The sequence below is a fragment of the Gavia stellata genome, chromosome 10 (genome assembly GCF_030936135.1).
Source record: "Gavia stellata isolate bGavSte3 chromosome 10, bGavSte3.hap2, whole genome shotgun sequence".
Classification (NCBI taxonomy): domain Eukaryota; kingdom Metazoa; phylum Chordata; class Aves; order Gaviiformes; family Gaviidae; genus Gavia; species Gavia stellata.
In genome coordinates, this window is record NC_082603.1 from 14,171,859 (window position 1) to 14,190,734 (window position 18,876).

Consider the following 18,876-nt stretch of genomic DNA (forward strand, 5'->3'; position numbering starts at 1 on the left):
CACATATTCAAAATGATGATTGGTGCAGCTCATATGACATTCAGCGTAATATACTAAACTGCAAATCTTCTAGTATGTTGATGCCAATGTCCAGGTGACAGACTGACTTTAGGCAAAATATTACTTTGCTGGTGTATATTTTCTTTTAGCAATTGATTCATTAAGGAAAAAATGAAGAGGAAGGAGACATTCATTAGTAGCAGAAATGTATAGAAGTAATAGCACATTTAAGCTGCAGCCTGCACTAGTTATACTGCTCTTTTAGTGTGTTTCTGCTCATGTGGAGTAAGTACAAAAGCATCAAACCACCTGTGATTTTTTTCACCCATGCATTTGTTATTTTTATTTCCAATGCCAAAAACTGAAATTTCATCAAACACTCCTGTAATGCTTAGTTTTGTGTTAACTGAGTCATTAAGCAAAGAAAAATGGAATGGAAGTATAGGGACTTTCCATGATTTCTGAATTTACAGAAATCCATTTTGAACATGCATGCATTTGACAACCTAACAGTCATTCTCCAAGCAGTTGCTAACACACACCAGGAAGGACACAAGGAAAATGTACTGTTAGAATCATAGTTAGCTGATATAGGAGCAGTTGAGCTGTACTGAAGACTAGTCTAGAAAAAACAAAGAGATCAGAGATTCTTACAGCTAATTGCACGCTTTTTTCCAGAATTAAGGATGGCTAAAAAATGCTTTGATGTATGTATTTTACAATTTCAGGGGCCACCTGGAAAAGACGGCTTGCCTGGGCACCCAGGACAGCGGGGTGAGACTGTAAGTAAATGTACTCTACTGTGTTATTGTTGTAAACCTCCAAAGGCCATGATTGTGTGATCAAAACTAAAGAAACAGAGACAACAGAGAAAAGGGGAAGAGTCTGGGACTAAGAGATTATATAACTGTAGTTTTCTTATGGTTGGTAGATTAGCCATGAGAAAGATTTATTTTGTTTCCATGCTACAAGAGTGAGGTTATTCTTTCCTATGCCTGGTTAGTTAACATCACAATGAGCTTAAATAGTCAATAGAAGTAAAAGAAATTAATACTCAGATCTCAATTTTAATAGAGATTTCTCAGTCAATTACTATATTGTTCTTTTCTCACTGAATGCCATGTAACATAAATAATAACATAATTAAAAGTCTTATTAATGGTAAGCAGCTAGGAAACTCAAAAACCAACACCTTTGGAAAGTAGGATCAGGAATGATTCAACCTGTGAAAAAAATCTTAAATTTTGAAACTATATCCTATGTAATCCCCCTAAGAATCACAATGAGTAAATTCTGGCAGCAAAATGAAAAAATTAACGTGTAACAGTTTTAATGGAATTATTTTAAAAAACTCTCTACTTCTGTAGTGCCAAAACCTTACTCATATCCCACTGAAATGAAACAAAATTCTTACTTGGATTTTTTCAGAGCTAGAGAAAGCCATAAATGAATTTAGAGAGAAATTTTCTCAGCATGGAGAATGTGTTTTGGGTTCCAACTTCACTGGAAATCTGTTAGTGACTGCTGACACACTTCCACTGCTGGAAGCGGGAGCACAGAGCTTGGAGTAACACATCATTCTGAAAAACTGTATTTTCTTCTGCTAGTACTGTAGTGCTGTAATGCTTTGCAATGACAGTGGCTTTTTTGTGTGTGAGAGAAACATTATTGACTACTTCTTTCTTCTTTTTCTTTGCAATGATGCAAAGACTAGTCTTGTGTACCATAAGAACGAATTTGAATCATTGTTTAGAATGCAGGAAGCTCAGAATTGTTCTATAGTCTGATAAGAAAAAGCAGTTACTATTTTTCCCTTTATTCTTATTTATTTGAACATAAGCCAGCAATGCTCCATTACAACAAAGAATGCTAATAGTATCCTGGGTTGCAGTAGGGTGATCTTTCCCTTCTGTTCAGCCCTGCTGAGGCCAGGAATATTGTGTCTCGGTACAAGAGAGAGTGAGCTACTGGAGAGAGGCCAGCAAAGGGCCACTAAGATGATCAAGGGACTGGAGCATCTCTCCTATGAGTAAAGACTGATAGAGCTGGGACTGTTTAGCCTAGAGAAGGCCCAGGTCGAATCTTATGGAAGTATATAAATACCTGAAGGGAGGATGTAAAGAAGATGGAGCCAGGCTCTTTTCAGTTGTGCCCAGTGACAGGACAAGAGGCAACGGGCATAAACTGAAACACAGGAGGTTCCATCTGAACATTAGAAAACAGTTTTTCACTGTGAGGGTGACCAAGCGCTGGAATAGATTACTCAGAGAGGTTGCAGAGTCTCCATCCTTGGAAATATTCAAAAGCCATTTGGACATATTCCTGGGCAATCAGCGCTCAGTGATCCTTCTTGAGCAGGGCAGATGGACCAAATTACCTCTAGAGGTGTCTTCCAACCTCAACCATTCTATGATTCTATGATTTCTTGATTTCACTCATGACTAGAAATAAAAGATGCAAAATACAATGAAACTATGAACTCTGCTACTGTGTGATGTTTAGACCAGGTTCCTCTAGGTTCAATCAATACTATGGTTCTCTAATTTTGTATCTCTTTTGGGTTTAGTAGGGTTAGACTGATACAAAACTTGAGTAATTTAGGAGCAAATGCAGCTTTTCATTAGCATTGTTTTCTGCCCTGCGTATATGTATACATGAGCCAGAATTATTTTAAAAATATTTTTCCCCCATGGGTTCTTATGTATATGTTTTTGTAGAAAACCAGTTTTTTTAAAAAACAAAAGGTAGACTTGTTGACTTTTATTTTTGATGAACATTTCCATTTCAGGTTTTTTTAAAATGCATAAATCAGAAAACTTTCATTGCACTCACTGGTAAATCAGGATCTTAAGAATTCTGTTTCTTATTTAGGCATATAACTCATTAAAGTTCAGTGGTGCATGTGGGCATTACAACAATTAGGGGACTGGGCTAAGAGACACACTCAATCTCAACAGATTAGAGCACTAGATTCCCAGATTGCACTCTGCAGCTTGCTTATGGAATAGTAAGCATATGTTGACAGCAACTGAGGTATTAGTTGAGAAAAGGCTACAGCTTCTTCCCCCAGTAATCCATGTATGTTGAAGAACTACCATTGTTTGCTGAAATTCTAGACATAAGAACAGTAATATCATGATAAATAATTTGGAATATAAATGTAGGAATAAACTAGATACTGAAAACCAATATCAAGCTAGTTCCTCCTTAGACGTGATTATCAATTTCATTGATATCAATCTCAGATTGGCAGGAGGCATCAGCAGCAGAGTTTGCTAGATTGTCTGGTGTTACGCAAGAATTTAGTGTTTCATGCCTGTGAAAGGATAATATAGAAATATACTAGCTGTTTTATCTATTAGAATTAATCAAGGACTTTCTTCTTACTACAATAAACTCAGTTTTATTAAATAGTCTTTCACAGAAAATAACAAAAAAAATGGAGGCTAATTTGGCACTTACAAATTAGGCATTTGACATTAGTGTAAATTAGACATGAGACATTAGTGTACTTTTTTTAATACTAAATGTTTTAGATGAACCCATGGGATGTTCAGGTCATCTTGAGTATTTTCTGCTGAAATCTCCTTTGCTTATTACTTCTTTTACAAATCTGAATCTGTAGGAATAGATAAGCTGGTGACAAAAGAGAGAAAGCAGAGTAGTAAAACCATCATTAGCATCAGGAATCATTGAATATACTGTAAAGTATCAATGCATTCTGCAAACCTGGGAGTGGCAGGTCTTCTCAAGGTACTTTCAGGAAATGGATAATATTCAACATTCCTTTGTCTTTCCTTACAACAGGCTTCAGAAGAAGCTTTGGCTGTGTAAAGGAAGGGACACATGAGTGATTCCATGTGTAGCAGTTCTGATTTTCAGTCCGTAGAGCAAAGGGGTACTTTTGTATTTGTTTTTAATCTGGATCATTTCAGAGGTCTGAGAGAGAGTGCCTGAACAGTTACAGGCCAAACTGAACCATGATAATGTCTGGTTGGCAGCAAGAAGAGAATCAGATTGAGGAGGGTAAAAAAAGCTTAAACTGGATCTGAGGGAATGGGGCAACTGTCAGTGAGACTGTGCCCAGAGGAATGCTGAGCATGGCCCAAAATTTATAAGAAATATGGGCCAGATGACACCTTTGTTTTCACACGGGTGAGCAGAGTAGGAGGCAGATACAGGTTGTTGGGCAGGGGATGTTATGTGGAACCTTAGATGCGATACAGCAGTGAATGCACTCTCCTAACTTTATGCAGCAACACACTTCCAACATTTGAAAGAAATAATTTAGCACATTTCAAAGATACATTAAACAGTGCTACTATAAAGTGAGGTTGTCATTTAGCTTATTGACTAATTTTGGACGGAAGTCTGGGGCCCCTGATTAGAAAATGAAAATTCTGTAAAATTTGCCAGTGTTGTGAAAAACTGTCCCAAAAACATTTCCTTTCTATTCTCTGCTTCCCAGTTTTTGTCTTCATATCAATTTCTCATTAACTTCATTCTTTTTGTGGCACTCATGCTGCCTTTTTTACCATCTCTATATAACCTTCATCTTCCCTGAATCTCTATTTCTTTTAATTTTCTTTCTGTTTAACCTCCCCTTTATCATTAATGCCCCTCCAACTTAATCAATCAACTGTGTCTTTCTTTAAAAGCATTTGTATGTCATAATGTATATATGTAAAAATGTATTTTCAGCTGTCTTTTAACTGCATCACTTATGCATTCAGACTCACCGAATGAAGTTCACCTAGAAAGATCTGTAGGAATTTTTACTGCTGTAACACCTCAGAGAGATTGGAACTGATAGAGATAAGAAAGATAATCCGTATTTCATTTCTAAGTTATACACAGGAAAAAAGAATTTCTCATTTTTATTTCCTGAAAAGAAAGAATGTGTGACATGGAATTTCTCTTTCTCCTCTTCAGCACAGATATGAATTTTGCTCTTCTATATCTTGACCTGGGTAACATAGTATTCTATAATTATTTCACAGGGTTTTCAAGGGAAAACTGGTCCTCCTGGTCCTGGTGGTGTTGTTGGCCCTCAGGTACATCATTTAATTTCATAGTTAACTTCAGAAGACCAATGTTTAATGGTTATATTATGGCTAAGGCAGTTGTTTTTGTTGTATTAAAAGGACCATATTGATGGTTATTTTAACTTTTGTAACAAATTATGCATAACAATTTCAGAAAGGTGTACTTAGTAATCATTAGTGATTCCACAACATATGGAAATGTTGGGGTTACCTTTCCACTTCCTTTTTTGTATGTTTTCTTCATGTGATTATGAAGTTGGTGGTTTACAGAAGTCAAGAAGGCAGAGTTCTCTACCATGAAATAGTTTAGAAAGAACAACACAACATGTGACTTTCTTGTCAAAGGCCAAATTTTTGTCACTTTTAGATTGTGGAGAGATTCACTATCAAAATTTCATTTGATCTAATCTTACTTATTTGCAACAAAATCAAGCATTTGGGTTGCATTAGCTTGCAGTGAAAATTTTCTGCTAGTGAATCTGAAGAGATATCTTTCAACTCCCCTACCTTCCAATTCATATTATTCACAAAAACAACAGTACAGACATTGTTTCAAGACAAGCATAGTACATGGATTTCCCTCCCGTTTCCTTTTTGTAACCTCCTTTCATATGTGGGTACGCACTGTGTTTTAAAGCTTCATTGCCTAAGGAGCAAGGTCAGGATTTCACTCTTCAGAAGCTGTACAGACGTGTCTGCAGGCAGAATGTAATGCAAGATTTGTTTTATAGGACAAAGATATTTTATAAGTCAGCTTTGCCTGGGGGGAAGGTGAGGAATGTATGCTAACCAATGGTAATATTGTTTTGTAACAGATACTCGTAACAGCTGGATATTAAGAATCTGCTTCTCCCCACCCCACCCCCCCAAGACATTAAATACCTTGAGGTGACCGAAGTTTTACTTTTGTGCTTAGGGTCCTACTGGTGAGACTGGCCCAATTGGTGAAAGAGGTCATCCAGGTCCTCCTGGCCCACCAGGTGAACAAGGCCTCCCAGGTGCTGCAGGAAAAGAAGGTGCTAAGGTATGATGTGGCTTTGGGGAACAAATTGGAAGGGACAGATGAATTGCTGACAATCTCACATTTCAAATCATCTTGTAGAATAAAATCAGAACATACAATAAAAAAATCACGATGAGCACATTTCACCCAGAAGGATTTTGAAGACTGGGAGATTCCAATTTTAGAGCTGTGTCTGCTTTCATTGAAATAATGAGAATTCTCTTGAGCCAATAATCAGTATTTTTGTTATAAAAAATAAAAAAAATGGTTTACATATTCCACACATTCACTATGGAAAGACGTAGCAATGACATGTTCATACCAAGGTGGAAAATGGTATATTGGCATTGCACTGGCTCCAAGGCAGAATTTCACTGACCAAATTTAGCTGTTTGCTTACTTTTTGGCCACCACTGGGGCACAAGAAAAATATTGCTTATCTAGTTACTATGTAATTCCACTCAATCTTCCATTTTAAATGGGCATTGTAAATTTTTAATGAATGTATCTTTAAACATATTTTTATGGCTTGCTCTGTTCTTCACTATTTATATTCTATAACTAATACTGTATTTTGTCAAAGCTTGTTATAATTTTAACCATATTGATAGACTATTGTACTGAAAATCTTAAAAAAATTAGTGGGTGAATAGGTGGGGGCATAATCTTTTTTGTCATTGCTATAACTAGGATCTGGTATTTCATTTTCATCACTCATTTAATGACTAAACATTTTAAACTTTTTTTTTTAATCAAAATGTAATATGTTTCCAAGGGTGACCCAGGCCCTCAAGGCATTCCTGGGAAAGATGGACCAGCAGGTCTTCGTGGTTTCCCTGGAGAGAGAGGCCTTCCAGGTGCTCAGGTATGATATAAGCACAAGAACAATTGACATGATGTTTCCAAATACAAGAAACAATGGATTAACTCCTTTATTTCATGGAACCTTCTACTGTGCTTAAAAATGAACGCAGTAGGAGAACAGACATCAAGCATCCAACATTGTTAAATATCATTGGCTATTATTCAGTTTTTTGTCTTTCAATTTTTACATTCTTCCTGTTACATGGGTTGCAAAAATAACTCTTGACCTTTCCAGTGTAAGAGATAAGCTTTTTTTTTTTTTTTTAGGGTCCAGCTGGTCTGAAAGGAGGGGAAGGCCCTCAAGGCCCACCTGGCCCAGCTGTAAGTAAACATAATAATTTTATGGAACATAAACAGTATTACATAGTAACCTTTTTTCTTCCTTACATGCTGTGATGTTTCATCAACGCAGCCTGTAAAACAGCAGACAGATGTATGTCATGCAAAGTGATCAATAATTATTTTCTACTAATTATCCAAACTAATAAACATTCAAGGAATGTGAAGGTTGTGAATATCTGAAGCTTTCTACTATCAGTAGGTATGAGATTTACTTGGTGCTCAATACTTGCCACTTACAGAAGTTATTGTTGAGATGAAAGAGCTTTTCCACAGTGGAAAATCTATGGATAGTGGATAGTGGACTCATGCTATTGTGGTGGATTGACCAGGTGCCCAACAAGCTGCTCTATCACTGCCCCTTCTCAACTGGACAGGGGGAGAAAAAATACGATGAAAGGCTTGTGGGTTGACATAAGGATGGGGAGATTACTCACCAATTACCGTCACAGGCAAAACAGACTCGACTTGGGGAAATCAATTTATTACCAAACAAATCAGAGTAGGATAATGAGAAATAAGAAACAAATCTTAAAAAAACTTCCCCCACCCCTCCCTTCTTCCGGGGCTCATCTTCACTTCTGAATTCTCTACCTCCTTCCCCTGAGTGGCACAGGGGGATAGGGAATGGGGTCTGCGGTCAGTCCATCACACATCGTCTCTGCCTCTCATTCCTCCTCACACTCTTCCCCTGCTCCAGCATGGGATCCCACCCACAGGAGACAGTCCTCCACGAACTGCTCCAACATAGATCCTTTCCACGGGCTGCAGTCCCTCAGGAATGGACTGCTCCAGTGTGGGTCCCCCATGGGGTCACAGCCTCCTTCAGGTGCATCCACTTGCTCCAGCACGGGGTCCTCCACAGGCTGCAGGTGGATATCTGATCCACCATGGACCTCCACGGGCTGCATGGGGACAGCCTGCCTCACCATGGTCTTCACCATGGGCTGCAGGGGCTGCTCTGGTGCCTGGAGCACCTCCTCCCCCTCCTTCTTCACTGACCTTGGTGTCTGCAGGGTCGTTTCTTTCACATAGTCTCACTCCTCTCTTCCGACTGCTGTTGCGCAGCAATTTTTTCCCCTTCTTAAATATGTTATCTCAGAGATGCTACCACTGTCACTGATTGGCTCAGCTTTGGCCAGCGGCGGGTCCATCTTGGAGCCAGCTGGCATTGGCTCTATCAGACGTAGGGGAAGCTTCTAGGAGCTTCTCACAGAAGCCACCCCTGCAGCCCCCCCACTACCAAAACCTTGCCACGCAAACCCAATACAGCTGTGTTCCCTTTGTACAACTGCAGTTCACTCATACAGTTGACCCACATAATGTTTAAAATACTGCTGGTGTTCTGCATAGCCTAAGCTAGCTTTTAAATATGTGGCATCACTACTTTTGCACCCTTATTACTGCATCTGGTATTTTGAACCATATACCAGCCTATGTGTAAGTTTTAATTCATTTTAACTCATTGTGAAACAGATTCTTTTTGTTTAGATTGGGATAGCAGAATATTTCATACATAAAGAATAAGACTGTTAAATATTCTCCTCATCTTCAGTAATTTCTGTATAGTTGGGAAATGTCATATAGCCTATTTCTTTCCACCGCTATTTTACAATTTTTTATTTATTTGCTATCATTAAAAAAAAAAAAAAGTTTGAAGACAGTCCTCTCAGAATCTATTGAGATTTTTCACTCAGAGTTTGGAGACCTCAACATACTTAAAGAAGGGAACACTTCTTAATCCTGTTTTGAAGTGCTTTGAAATTGATACAGAGAATGATATAGCAGCAGGCATACTATACCATTATTTTTGCCACAGTTTCTACAATGAAAAAAATACTTTTCAATGAAAGTTTAGATTCCGTAGGAAAAGGGAAAAATTGTAGAGCAAGCTTAAGAATCTCATTTTGGAAAATAGTAACATGCAACTTGAAATCTCCCATTGAAATCCATGGGAAAATAGATCATGCAAGAATATAAGAATGGCTTATTAACAATGTCATTTTATGACTATGCAAAGAAATGATGCATTATACAATTACTTAAGAATATTAGAAGATAAGATGACCAAAACCCATCCATTGCTTTGAAGACTTTATCTTTACTGTACTTCTTGTGTGGACCATGCCGACAGACAGTATCAGTGAAACTGTTACAAATTATGTTTGCTTGGCTAATAATAGCTATGTAAAATCATGTCATGCAGTAACATTCCTTCTCAACATTTTAAGCTCAACATAGGGATAAAAATGTATTTGCCAACTTTTTGTGTTGTTGTAGTTGTTTTTCTTTATGATTATGATAGAGAGAAAAGCAGTGATATGTACTCATTCCTCTAAAACAGTAAATTATTCTCCCTTGAGTAGTGTGACTAGGCTTTTTCTAGATGGTTCTGACTCAACAATTGTTTACATTTAGGTTTTTGTTTCATGTGTGGACTTCTACTATTTATACCTCTGCTGCCTCTTTCACTTCAGTTTCTGGTAGTTATCCACTGAAAGGTATTTGAAGTAGGATATGCTTAAAGTTACCTATTCTCCGTTGTAATTTTTTATGCAAGGAATTTCTACAAGGATGCACTCGTATTCAAAACATGGTACAGTTACTCCCAAATCTGAATTGTGTGGATTTTGACAGTCATCTTGTCAACTCATTTCTTTCATTCAGTGCAACTGAAGTAAAAAAAAAATTAGCACAGGTATTCCTGTTAGACAAAAAGTAATGGAGGAGCTGAAATTCTATGCATTTCAACAATAAAGCTCTCTTATGTCCCTGCAATTGATATTGAACAGGGAGGAAGAAAAACAATGTAGTATAAAGGTTCTTGCTTTTTGATTATTTCTACATTATTGGAAAAGATCTCCTGTAGCACACTTTCAACCTTTACTTCTTGATTTCTTAATACTTGGTACTTGAATTCTTAAAATTAATTATTGAATTCTTAACGCCTTTAAGCTTCTGTTCTTTAAATCAAGAACTTGCATTTGTGTTTTACAATTCTTTTTAACACCATGCAATATGTGTACATTCCCAAAAGGCACCAAAACAAGGTAGCTGGGAATGGAATGGAATGGAATGGAATGGAATGGAATGGAATGGAATGGAATGGAATGTAAGTTAATAGGGAGAGTCAAAAGACATACTATCCCACCCCATCTGAAGAACCTGAACTGTTAGAAGAAAAGATGAATCAAAATCAGGAAAGCATAGACCAAAATAGTCTCTTCAATCTAAAGGTCATGTCTTCATTTTTTGTTAAAGGAGGCCCTAAGGCTGGACTAACCTCTCAAGCAGATAGTTAGTTCAGGTGCAATGAGCCAGAACTCTCCTGAATATGCACAAACCAGACAGCACAAGCATACTGGACATTTAACACACCCTTTCCCAGACAGGATGCCCACACAGTAGCTGTGCCACTGCTATCATAGTTTCTTATAAATATGCATCACGTAAGGTTGTGCAAAAGCACATATCTTGTTTAGTGATGGTTGTTGATATTCTGAAGTACACGTTTGAATTAAAATTCAGATGATCCATGTTTTTCTAAATCTTATAGGGTGTGTATATGTCAGTGTTCTAGTACAGAAGATCAGAGCCTTTTTGAGGTGAATGTCTCAATCACCCCCATTTACCATCCTTTGGTTCAAATCATGGAGCTCTCTTGGAGCTCATGCAAGGTATTCCTTTCATGTGAAACTAAATTGGAAGAGAAATTCCAGAAGCACTTCTAATACATGCCAGTTAATGGGAATTCAGTGCCAGACTAGAATTATCGTGAAGTATAGTCCAGAAATACATAGACTATGGGTGTCAGGAGCACAGTACCAACTGCTTCTTCACTTTATAAATCCATTCCTGTTGGGGCCACACTTTCTGCTAAGGTAAACACAGTCATAGAAAGAATCACTTAGGAAGCTCAGAATTTTTTGCATATTGTTTTTCCCATCTTTGAGAAACAGATGTAGTGGTAGCAGGAATTGTGGTCAGAGTGGAGAAAGAGTTTGAAGGATAAACAATTTTTTTTTTAAATATACTTTGAGTTCACTGTAGTGTAAGCAGGCCACTTGAGGCACAAACAGCACCAAGCTGACCTGAGAGCATTCCAGAAGTCCTCAGTGGGATTTTTTTTCTATTTCATCTTTAATTACTAACTTGTTATCTTGAAAGTGTTTTTCAGTGAAAAAAGATGCATAGGTGCCCTTAATACTGGGTTTCTGTGCATCAACAGGGACCACAATTAAACCACACTGGCTTGCTTTTTTTCACAGTAGCTCATAGCAGACCATGAGCACCAAATAGTCCTAAAATATTTTCCCGTCTATTTTTAGCCAACAGAGGGTACACACAGAAGTGTAATTATAATGGAGTCTTCATTTGCCATTTATAATAGGAAGAGAATTCATGCCACTGGATTATTTTCCTCCAATTCCCTGCCAATACCAATTGCTTCTAACTAGCATATATAGTCAATTATAAGCTTTATTCGGCTAGTGCATACATCTGCAAGCATACCAAACAAATGACTGCTCCAAATACTGTGCATGCCAATTGCTGTGCTTAGAGGGATTTGAACAAAAGAAAGAGATGCATGAATGCACTCCAGAGCAAGGTTTTTTTCCTGGGTTTTTTTGTTGTGGGTTTTTTGTTTGGTTAGGGTTTTTTAACAGTTCTCTTTTATCTGCTATCTCTGTCTTCTATTTGTTTTCTTCCCCTCTCATATTGCTGTGTGGAATGCTGCATGCTGATGAGAGAAAGCTCTTCAGAATGTCAATCAGTCATTTTTCATTAGCTCATTTAGGAACAGGATGCCCAAACTGGACTCAGAATAAGCCAGCCGTAGGCTACCCAATTATCAGTACTGAGCTATCTAGAGCTATCTTCCTCTCTCTGATAACATTTTTCAGTCATGGGGATCTTCACTTGTTGAGCATTTTGTTAACCATCAGTAAAAAGTGTTGCTACTACTATGTAATGTATACAATAGCTGTAATTACATATGTCTTCATAGAAAGAGAGATAAAAACAAGGATACTCATGAGTTTATAGTCTTTATAAAAGAAAAATAAGACAAAGCATGACACTTCCATTCTGTAGAAAAGTTTTTAAAAACCCCCACAAATTAATAAAAAGATTCCAGGATGTGAGTACTACTGTGAGACCACAGGTTAACAAGGAGTTTAGTAATATAAGGGGATTGTTTCATAGTGGGACAGAATGACAAAAAAAGATAATAAACAAAGAAAGGGAGAACAGACTTAAGAAGCTGCCTAAAATGCTCTTCTGAGTTGTGACTATAATTAATGTGTTCTGCTTTGATCAGAGGCCATTGTCACAGAGAAATGAGAGGATCCTTGAAAACAGAAAGTGTACTTCCTGTTCATAACTCATGTGAAATTTAAGTATAACAAATAAAAATAATACAAAGATAAATGTGAAAAGTTGTCTGAGTAAAAAAAGCTACTAGAAATTATAACCAGTGTTAGTGTCTGCTGCCTGATACAGGAAAGATCTATGAGTTATTTGGATTTTTTTCCTCTCTTTTCTTGCATCCTACTGATGAGATGACCTAAAATTGTTTAGCTTATGAGAGCTGACAAGATCAGAGACCATGGTAGTATGACTGCAGGGTAGTGAATTTTTCTTGTTGATTTCACTGAACTGTTAGGAAGTAAAATAACAGAAATAGGACTGAGACTTAGACATCCACCTAGACTTAAAAAAACACCCCAGCACCTGGAAGTATAAAGTCATCTATGATTCCTGCAGAAATAATTTTTTGGACACTCATAGCACATAACAAAACTAGATCTTACTGAGATAATTGATAATTTGCAAAAACATTTGGAGCAACCATTCAGCATTCTCTTCTGCCGCAGTTATCTGGAGGGAAAAGCACCTTATTATGGAATTAGTACCAGTTATGCTAATGGGGTCAGTCCAGGAAAAGTACGCCATGAATGAAAGCAAAAAATTGGGCTGTAATAGGTGAAAGCATCTTAAAATTCCAATGTTCCAAGAGCCAGCAAATTTGATCTTGCTTAAACATGGAAAACCCCCCTGGCTATTCAGAGCCTCAGGCTACACCTATTACTTATCCATTCCATGATGTATCCCCCCACTTCCAGTATATCAGTTGGAAAAGTGAAATTATTGATAACTTTAAAGTGTTACAAACTATCTTGTAGGTGTCAAGCTGAAAAGCTGGGGCAATATTACTATACATTACCTCAGTATCAAGACATAGGAAGTTTTTCCCCTGTGCTGTCATGAATCCATTTCACAAGTACAGAAGAATACTTGGTCAGAATCTGCCTGTGTAATCAAGGAGATATTAGGAATTTGAGCGTAAATGTCTTTTGCTCCCTGTCATTTGTTGCTGTGATGTGCCTCCAAACAGGTGTTCATTTCTTTGCTTATGAGTTACAGAGAACTTTAGTTATAGATCACTCTTTGGAAATTAACCGAACTTGCAAAAAGGATTTAAAATCAGTACTCCACATTGTGGCTTTTAACTTTTAAATGATAAACAAATATGGAGAGACCAAAATTTAATGTTTTGATTCTGAATTTCCATTTATTTGAGTAGAAGTTCTAATCTATATTGTTATCTGTTCCCTTGTATCCTTTTAGGAAGGTCTTTTAGTACCAGAACACCTTGTTCCCTTTCCTTTTTCCCCTTCAGCACTCCTTGAAAGTATATGCCATCTGTATTCTTAGAAAGTGCAATAAGTAAGACAGGAAAAAATTAGTCCACCCTGGTACCTCTTTGTTTTTACAGCACTGCAGAATGTTACATACCTAGTCATTCTCTGCATTTTGGTCTAGTTAGCTCAATCCAGCAGAAACCATAAAGGCACAGCCCAAATTACAAAAGGTTATAGAGCTTGGCTCTGTGGCAGATTGACATATTTAAAAGAAAGGTTGGCTTTTTATGGAACAGCCATAAGCCCTACACTGCTTCAAAAGAAAGAATTGACAGGGAAGGTAGAAACTAAATTTTCACTTATGGATGCTTTGTTAGTTTCAGATAAAAAAAACCCCAACTTATTTAGACAATTAAAGGAATACAGTAATGACAATGATATGACTCATTTAAAAGTGAGGTTTATTGATATTAGAGTAAAAATTACTTCTCTCTGCTATTGTTGTCTGTAAAAATATACTATAGAATACACAATTCCAGTGTTTCTTCCACATATAGCACCTGTCTTTTCCCCTTTAATTTGCAATATTAGATTTTTAACTTTTTCTGTGCTTATCTAAAGATACCCATACATCCAAGCCTCCTCTGTATGACACATCAAATTAGTCATTATACTTCAGTAGATTTTTACACAGGTCAATTGAAATGCAGAAACATACTGATCAACACAGCAATGTACAGCTCAAAACTTGACCAAAAATTTGGGTTGTGGTATAGTTTTTCTGTATTTTAATATGGTGAATATTCTTTCATCAAAGTGGTATGTTAATGTATTTTGGAAGCACAAAGGGAAAAAAGTTCTTGAAAACAGCATCCTGGCCTGTATCAGAAACAGTGTGGCCAGCAGGAGCAGGGAGGTGATCGTGCCCCTGTACTCGGCGCTGGTGAGGCCGCACCTCGAATACTGTGTTCAATTTTGGGCCCCTCACTTCAAGAAGGACATTGAGGTGCTGGAGCGTGTCCAGAGAAGGGCGACAAAGCTGGGGAGGGGTCTAGAGCACAAACCTTATGAGGAGTGGCTGAGGGAACTGGGGTTGTTTAGTCTGGAGAAGAGGAGGCTAAGGGGAGACCTTATCACTCTCTACAATTACATGAAAGGGGGTTGCAGAGAGGTGGGTGCTGGTCTCTTCTCCCAGGTGACTAGTGACAGGACAAGAGGAAATGGCCTCAAGTTGCGCCAGGGGAGGTTCAGGCTGGATATTAGGAAAAATTTCTTTACTGAGAGAGTGGTGAAACACTGGAACAAGCTGCCCCGGGAAGTGGTGGAGTGACCATCACTGGAGGTGTTCAAGGAACGTGTGGACAAGGCATTGTGGGACATGGTTTAGTGGGCATGGTGGTGGTGGTTGATGGTTGGACTTGATGATCTTACAGGTCTTTTCCAACCGTAGTGATTCTGTGAGTCTGTGAAAACAGGCTGAAGCACACTGGTATTATGATGAACAAATACAGGAAGGGGCATTTATGAAAAAAAAAAAAAGTTCAAATTAGTATTGAATACAAACTATTGAGTGTGAACTTCAGGTTAGTTCTTTCAGCCTTTTTCTTTACTTGCACACATGCTGAATGTGTACCCTTCTCCCAGCTGGAATCTCACTAAACAACAGGTACCTTCTCTGGTGACCTGGGTCATGAAAACCACCAACAGTTATAACTGCTATATCAGAATTCTCTTATAATTTTTTATTTCTTTCCAGGGTTCACCAGGAGAACGTGGAGCAGCAGGCACTGCTGGCCCAATTGGTCTACCAGGTCGTCCCGGACCTCAGGGTCCTCCAGGCCCCGCAGGGGAGAAGGGTGCTCCCGTAAGTAATCACAGAGTCACATTAAACTATCACAGCACAGACTTTTCATTCCAGAATGTTACTTTTTCCCACTCTAGTATTTGCCTATTAAACATATCCTCAGAATACCTGACTTACCCCTTTTATATTTACAGTTGAATAAACAGTAAAACATTTATTGTCATACCCTCTAACACCCACGAAGGGTTAAACCCATTATTATCACAACAGGGAGTGAATATAATAAAAAAGTTTGTCAAATCAGTATTTCATTAAAACTTTGTACCCAGCCACTGTGCATTACAGTATAAGTGTATCTGTCATCAGCTTCCATTATAACTTACTATAATTTTCTGATACATTCTCTTCCCTTTATAGTTTCCTTTCTGTTGTTTGTTGTTTTTTTTTAATTTTGTATTGGTAATGTGACTCCCTGTACTGAAATCTTCATTAGTCTCCTGTGATAATGTGGATCACTTCCTTTTCTTCTAAACCAGGGTGAAAAAGGTCCTCAAGGTCCAGCTGGACGTGATGGAGTACAGGGTCCTGTAGGACTTCCTGGTCCTGCTGGTCCTAGTGGTTCTCCTGGAGAAGATGGTGACAAGGTGAATCATTATAATTGGTATTAGTGCATCTGTGAGAAGGCCTGTCAGTACAGTTCTCTGGTTGTAGCTTTCTTCACAATAAATGTGGTGACAAAGCAACTCTTAGCCCTGCCTCCCCCAAACACCCTCCACCCACTGCAAAAAAACTTAAAAACCCTTCTATAATCAGATGTCTGATGGACAGATGCCATGGGACATTGGGATTTATGTTCAAGAACTAGTAGACTAACATTTATCCTGGCAAAGAAACAAGGATGAAAGTATGGCAAAATAAATCAAGGAAGATGATGTCAAAATTGATTTTTGCCTATTTTAGAAATTTGGTTTGCTGAATGAGTAAGATAAAATGTTCTCAGTAACGTACAGTGATTTGGAACCACTGTTGATAGGTTGAGGGTGTCAAAATAATATGTTCGCAGCAGAGAGATTCTGTTGACTTCTGGCAGAATTTAGGGCACAGCACCTTTCAGGTTCATCTTGCATGTTTGCTTGATCCAGCACTGTTCTGTTAGTTAGCAGAGGGTAAAGGTAAAGACTTTGAGGTTTGTTTTTATGATGTATGAGTGTTATTTATCCCACAGAGAGTATTTTCTGTGATTTAATTTAATTGTCTTTTATTATTGTATAAAGAAATAACTTTTTTCTGATATTGTTTCCTGGAGATTTGAATAATTGTGACATTTTGAAATATTGTACACTACAGTGAGAAGCAGTTGTTCAGCCATGTACAGTTAGATGACTCTCTAAATCAGTGTGCTTTCATTGTAAGTTCATACTGAAGGTGACATGAGGAACACAATTTCCTTTATTTAGAGCTCAGTTGCATTATACTTCAAAGCCAGGTCTTGTTGCCCTTTGCAGTATAGCAATCAATATCTGGATTAATATGACATACTATTGATCAATGCAGAATTGCCTTCTTTAGGCCTTCACACTTGAAGCAGCAGCATAAAAAACAAAATAATCATATCAAAGGGAACATTTAAAGATACTGTGATATTGACTTCAGCTAAGTGTGAAGGAGACCATTTTAAACATGAAGTTTAACTTTTAACTTTCAATTACAGGGTGAAATTGGTGAACCGGGTCAGAAAGGTAGTAAAGGTGACAAGGGAGAAAACGTGAGTAGCAAAATCCTTTGTCCATTATATTCTCCATAAATAAAATGTATTCATGCATGAAGTATGCAGTAGCCTTGCTACATCAATGAACACAAAGAAAGATGCACTTCAAAAATGTTTCTTCAAAATAATGTTGTTTTTAACACGCTAAAGGTTTGTACTTATAAAGCAATGCATATATTTAGTATTTCACATATTTCTTGAGCTTACAGAATCATTAAAAAAGAGATAGGTAAACCACATTCCTAAGCACCCTTCCTATATCATTTTAATTCATCCGTTCTGCATTTGAACTGGGAGAGACCAAGAACATACATACATTCTCTTATTGTGTTTAACTTCACTGACTGGATTGTGTGAACATACCCAGCTTTAGCTTCTTAGCCATAATAATGAAGAATATGAAGACTCAGTAGAGAAATCTACTAATACAGTTTTTAAATTTTGATAGAATATCTAATTCTTGGAGAGCACACTTAACTAATTCAAACATTTCAGAACAGCGAAGACCTCAGAAGAAATGACTTATACGAGTTTTCAGATATTATCACTAGGCCTATTAGTGAACTTAGGACTAATCAGGCTTCTACTGATTTAATTTGAAATGTTTTTGTCTTCAAAATTATTTCTAAAGTTCAAGAACTTCCTCTTTTGATTGAGGCCAGAAATATAAAACTAAGCTTTTTCCACTGTAAAATTTGAAGCTAGAAAGAATAAAACTAGCATTTTTTTTTTCTATTTGGTTTTGGTTTCTTTCCCAAAAATTCAGAAAAGGTTTGTTTTCACTTCTGTTCAATTTCAAGATAAACTGTCATTTTATTTGAAAAATTTTCCTTAGGAGAAAATGGAGAAGTAATTGCAGAAAGGTTTTTTTTAATTATTGTATTTCATCAATATTCACAGTTAGCAAAGTTCAGAACTCAACATAGGGGTATTCATAACTAAGCATATTTACTATCTTGAAAACACTGTGTGCTCATTATGATTAACAACTTACAGAACATCATAAAAGTAGATTGCTTCTAAAAATTGTGCCAAATTTATGGCTTACACATAATCAGATGATGTTTTATAGGAGGATACATACAAATTCAAGCAAATCCCAGTTTTATAATTTCATAGAAAAAAATGTGGAAACAAAATGTGCAAAATATGACAAGGTTTCTTTCTGGTTTTAAGGATAAGCTTGTCCTTTTCAATTATTTATGTGAGAAAGATTTCTGCAGTTTCCAGTGCAGAAAACACATACTTTTCACAATCCTATTTTAACAGATCAAATTACACATAGTATAATAAACTATTTGTAATGCCCTGTTAACTCAAGGAATGTAATATTATACATACAGATGAGAGAGCACTTCTATTATAAACCCGTTTTTCCAAGAAACATACATGTAACCAAGTTGTAAACA

General features: G+C 37.2%; 1 protein-coding gene across 4 annotated transcripts in view; it reads left to right on the plus strand.

Moving 5' to 3' along the window:
- The window catches only part of COL11A1 (collagen type XI alpha 1 chain), a 162,310-nt gene that overhangs the window by 103,034 nt on the left and 40,400 nt on the right, over positions 1–18,876 (plus strand). For all 4 annotated transcript variants that reach the window (XM_059822273.1, XM_059822276.1, XM_059822272.1 and 1 more), the window contains 8 exons: positions 729–782; positions 5,001–5,054; positions 5,962–6,069; positions 6,824–6,913; positions 7,180–7,233; positions 15,652–15,759; positions 16,236–16,343; positions 17,411–17,464. In XM_059822273.1, coding sequence (XP_059678256.1) covers positions 729–782; positions 5,001–5,054; positions 5,962–6,069; positions 6,824–6,913; positions 7,180–7,233; positions 15,652–15,759; positions 16,236–16,343; positions 17,411–17,464 — 630 coding nt within the window. The remainder of the gene's footprint in view (positions 1–728; positions 783–5,000; positions 5,055–5,961; positions 6,070–6,823; positions 6,914–7,179; positions 7,234–15,651; positions 15,760–16,235; positions 16,344–17,410; positions 17,465–18,876) is intronic.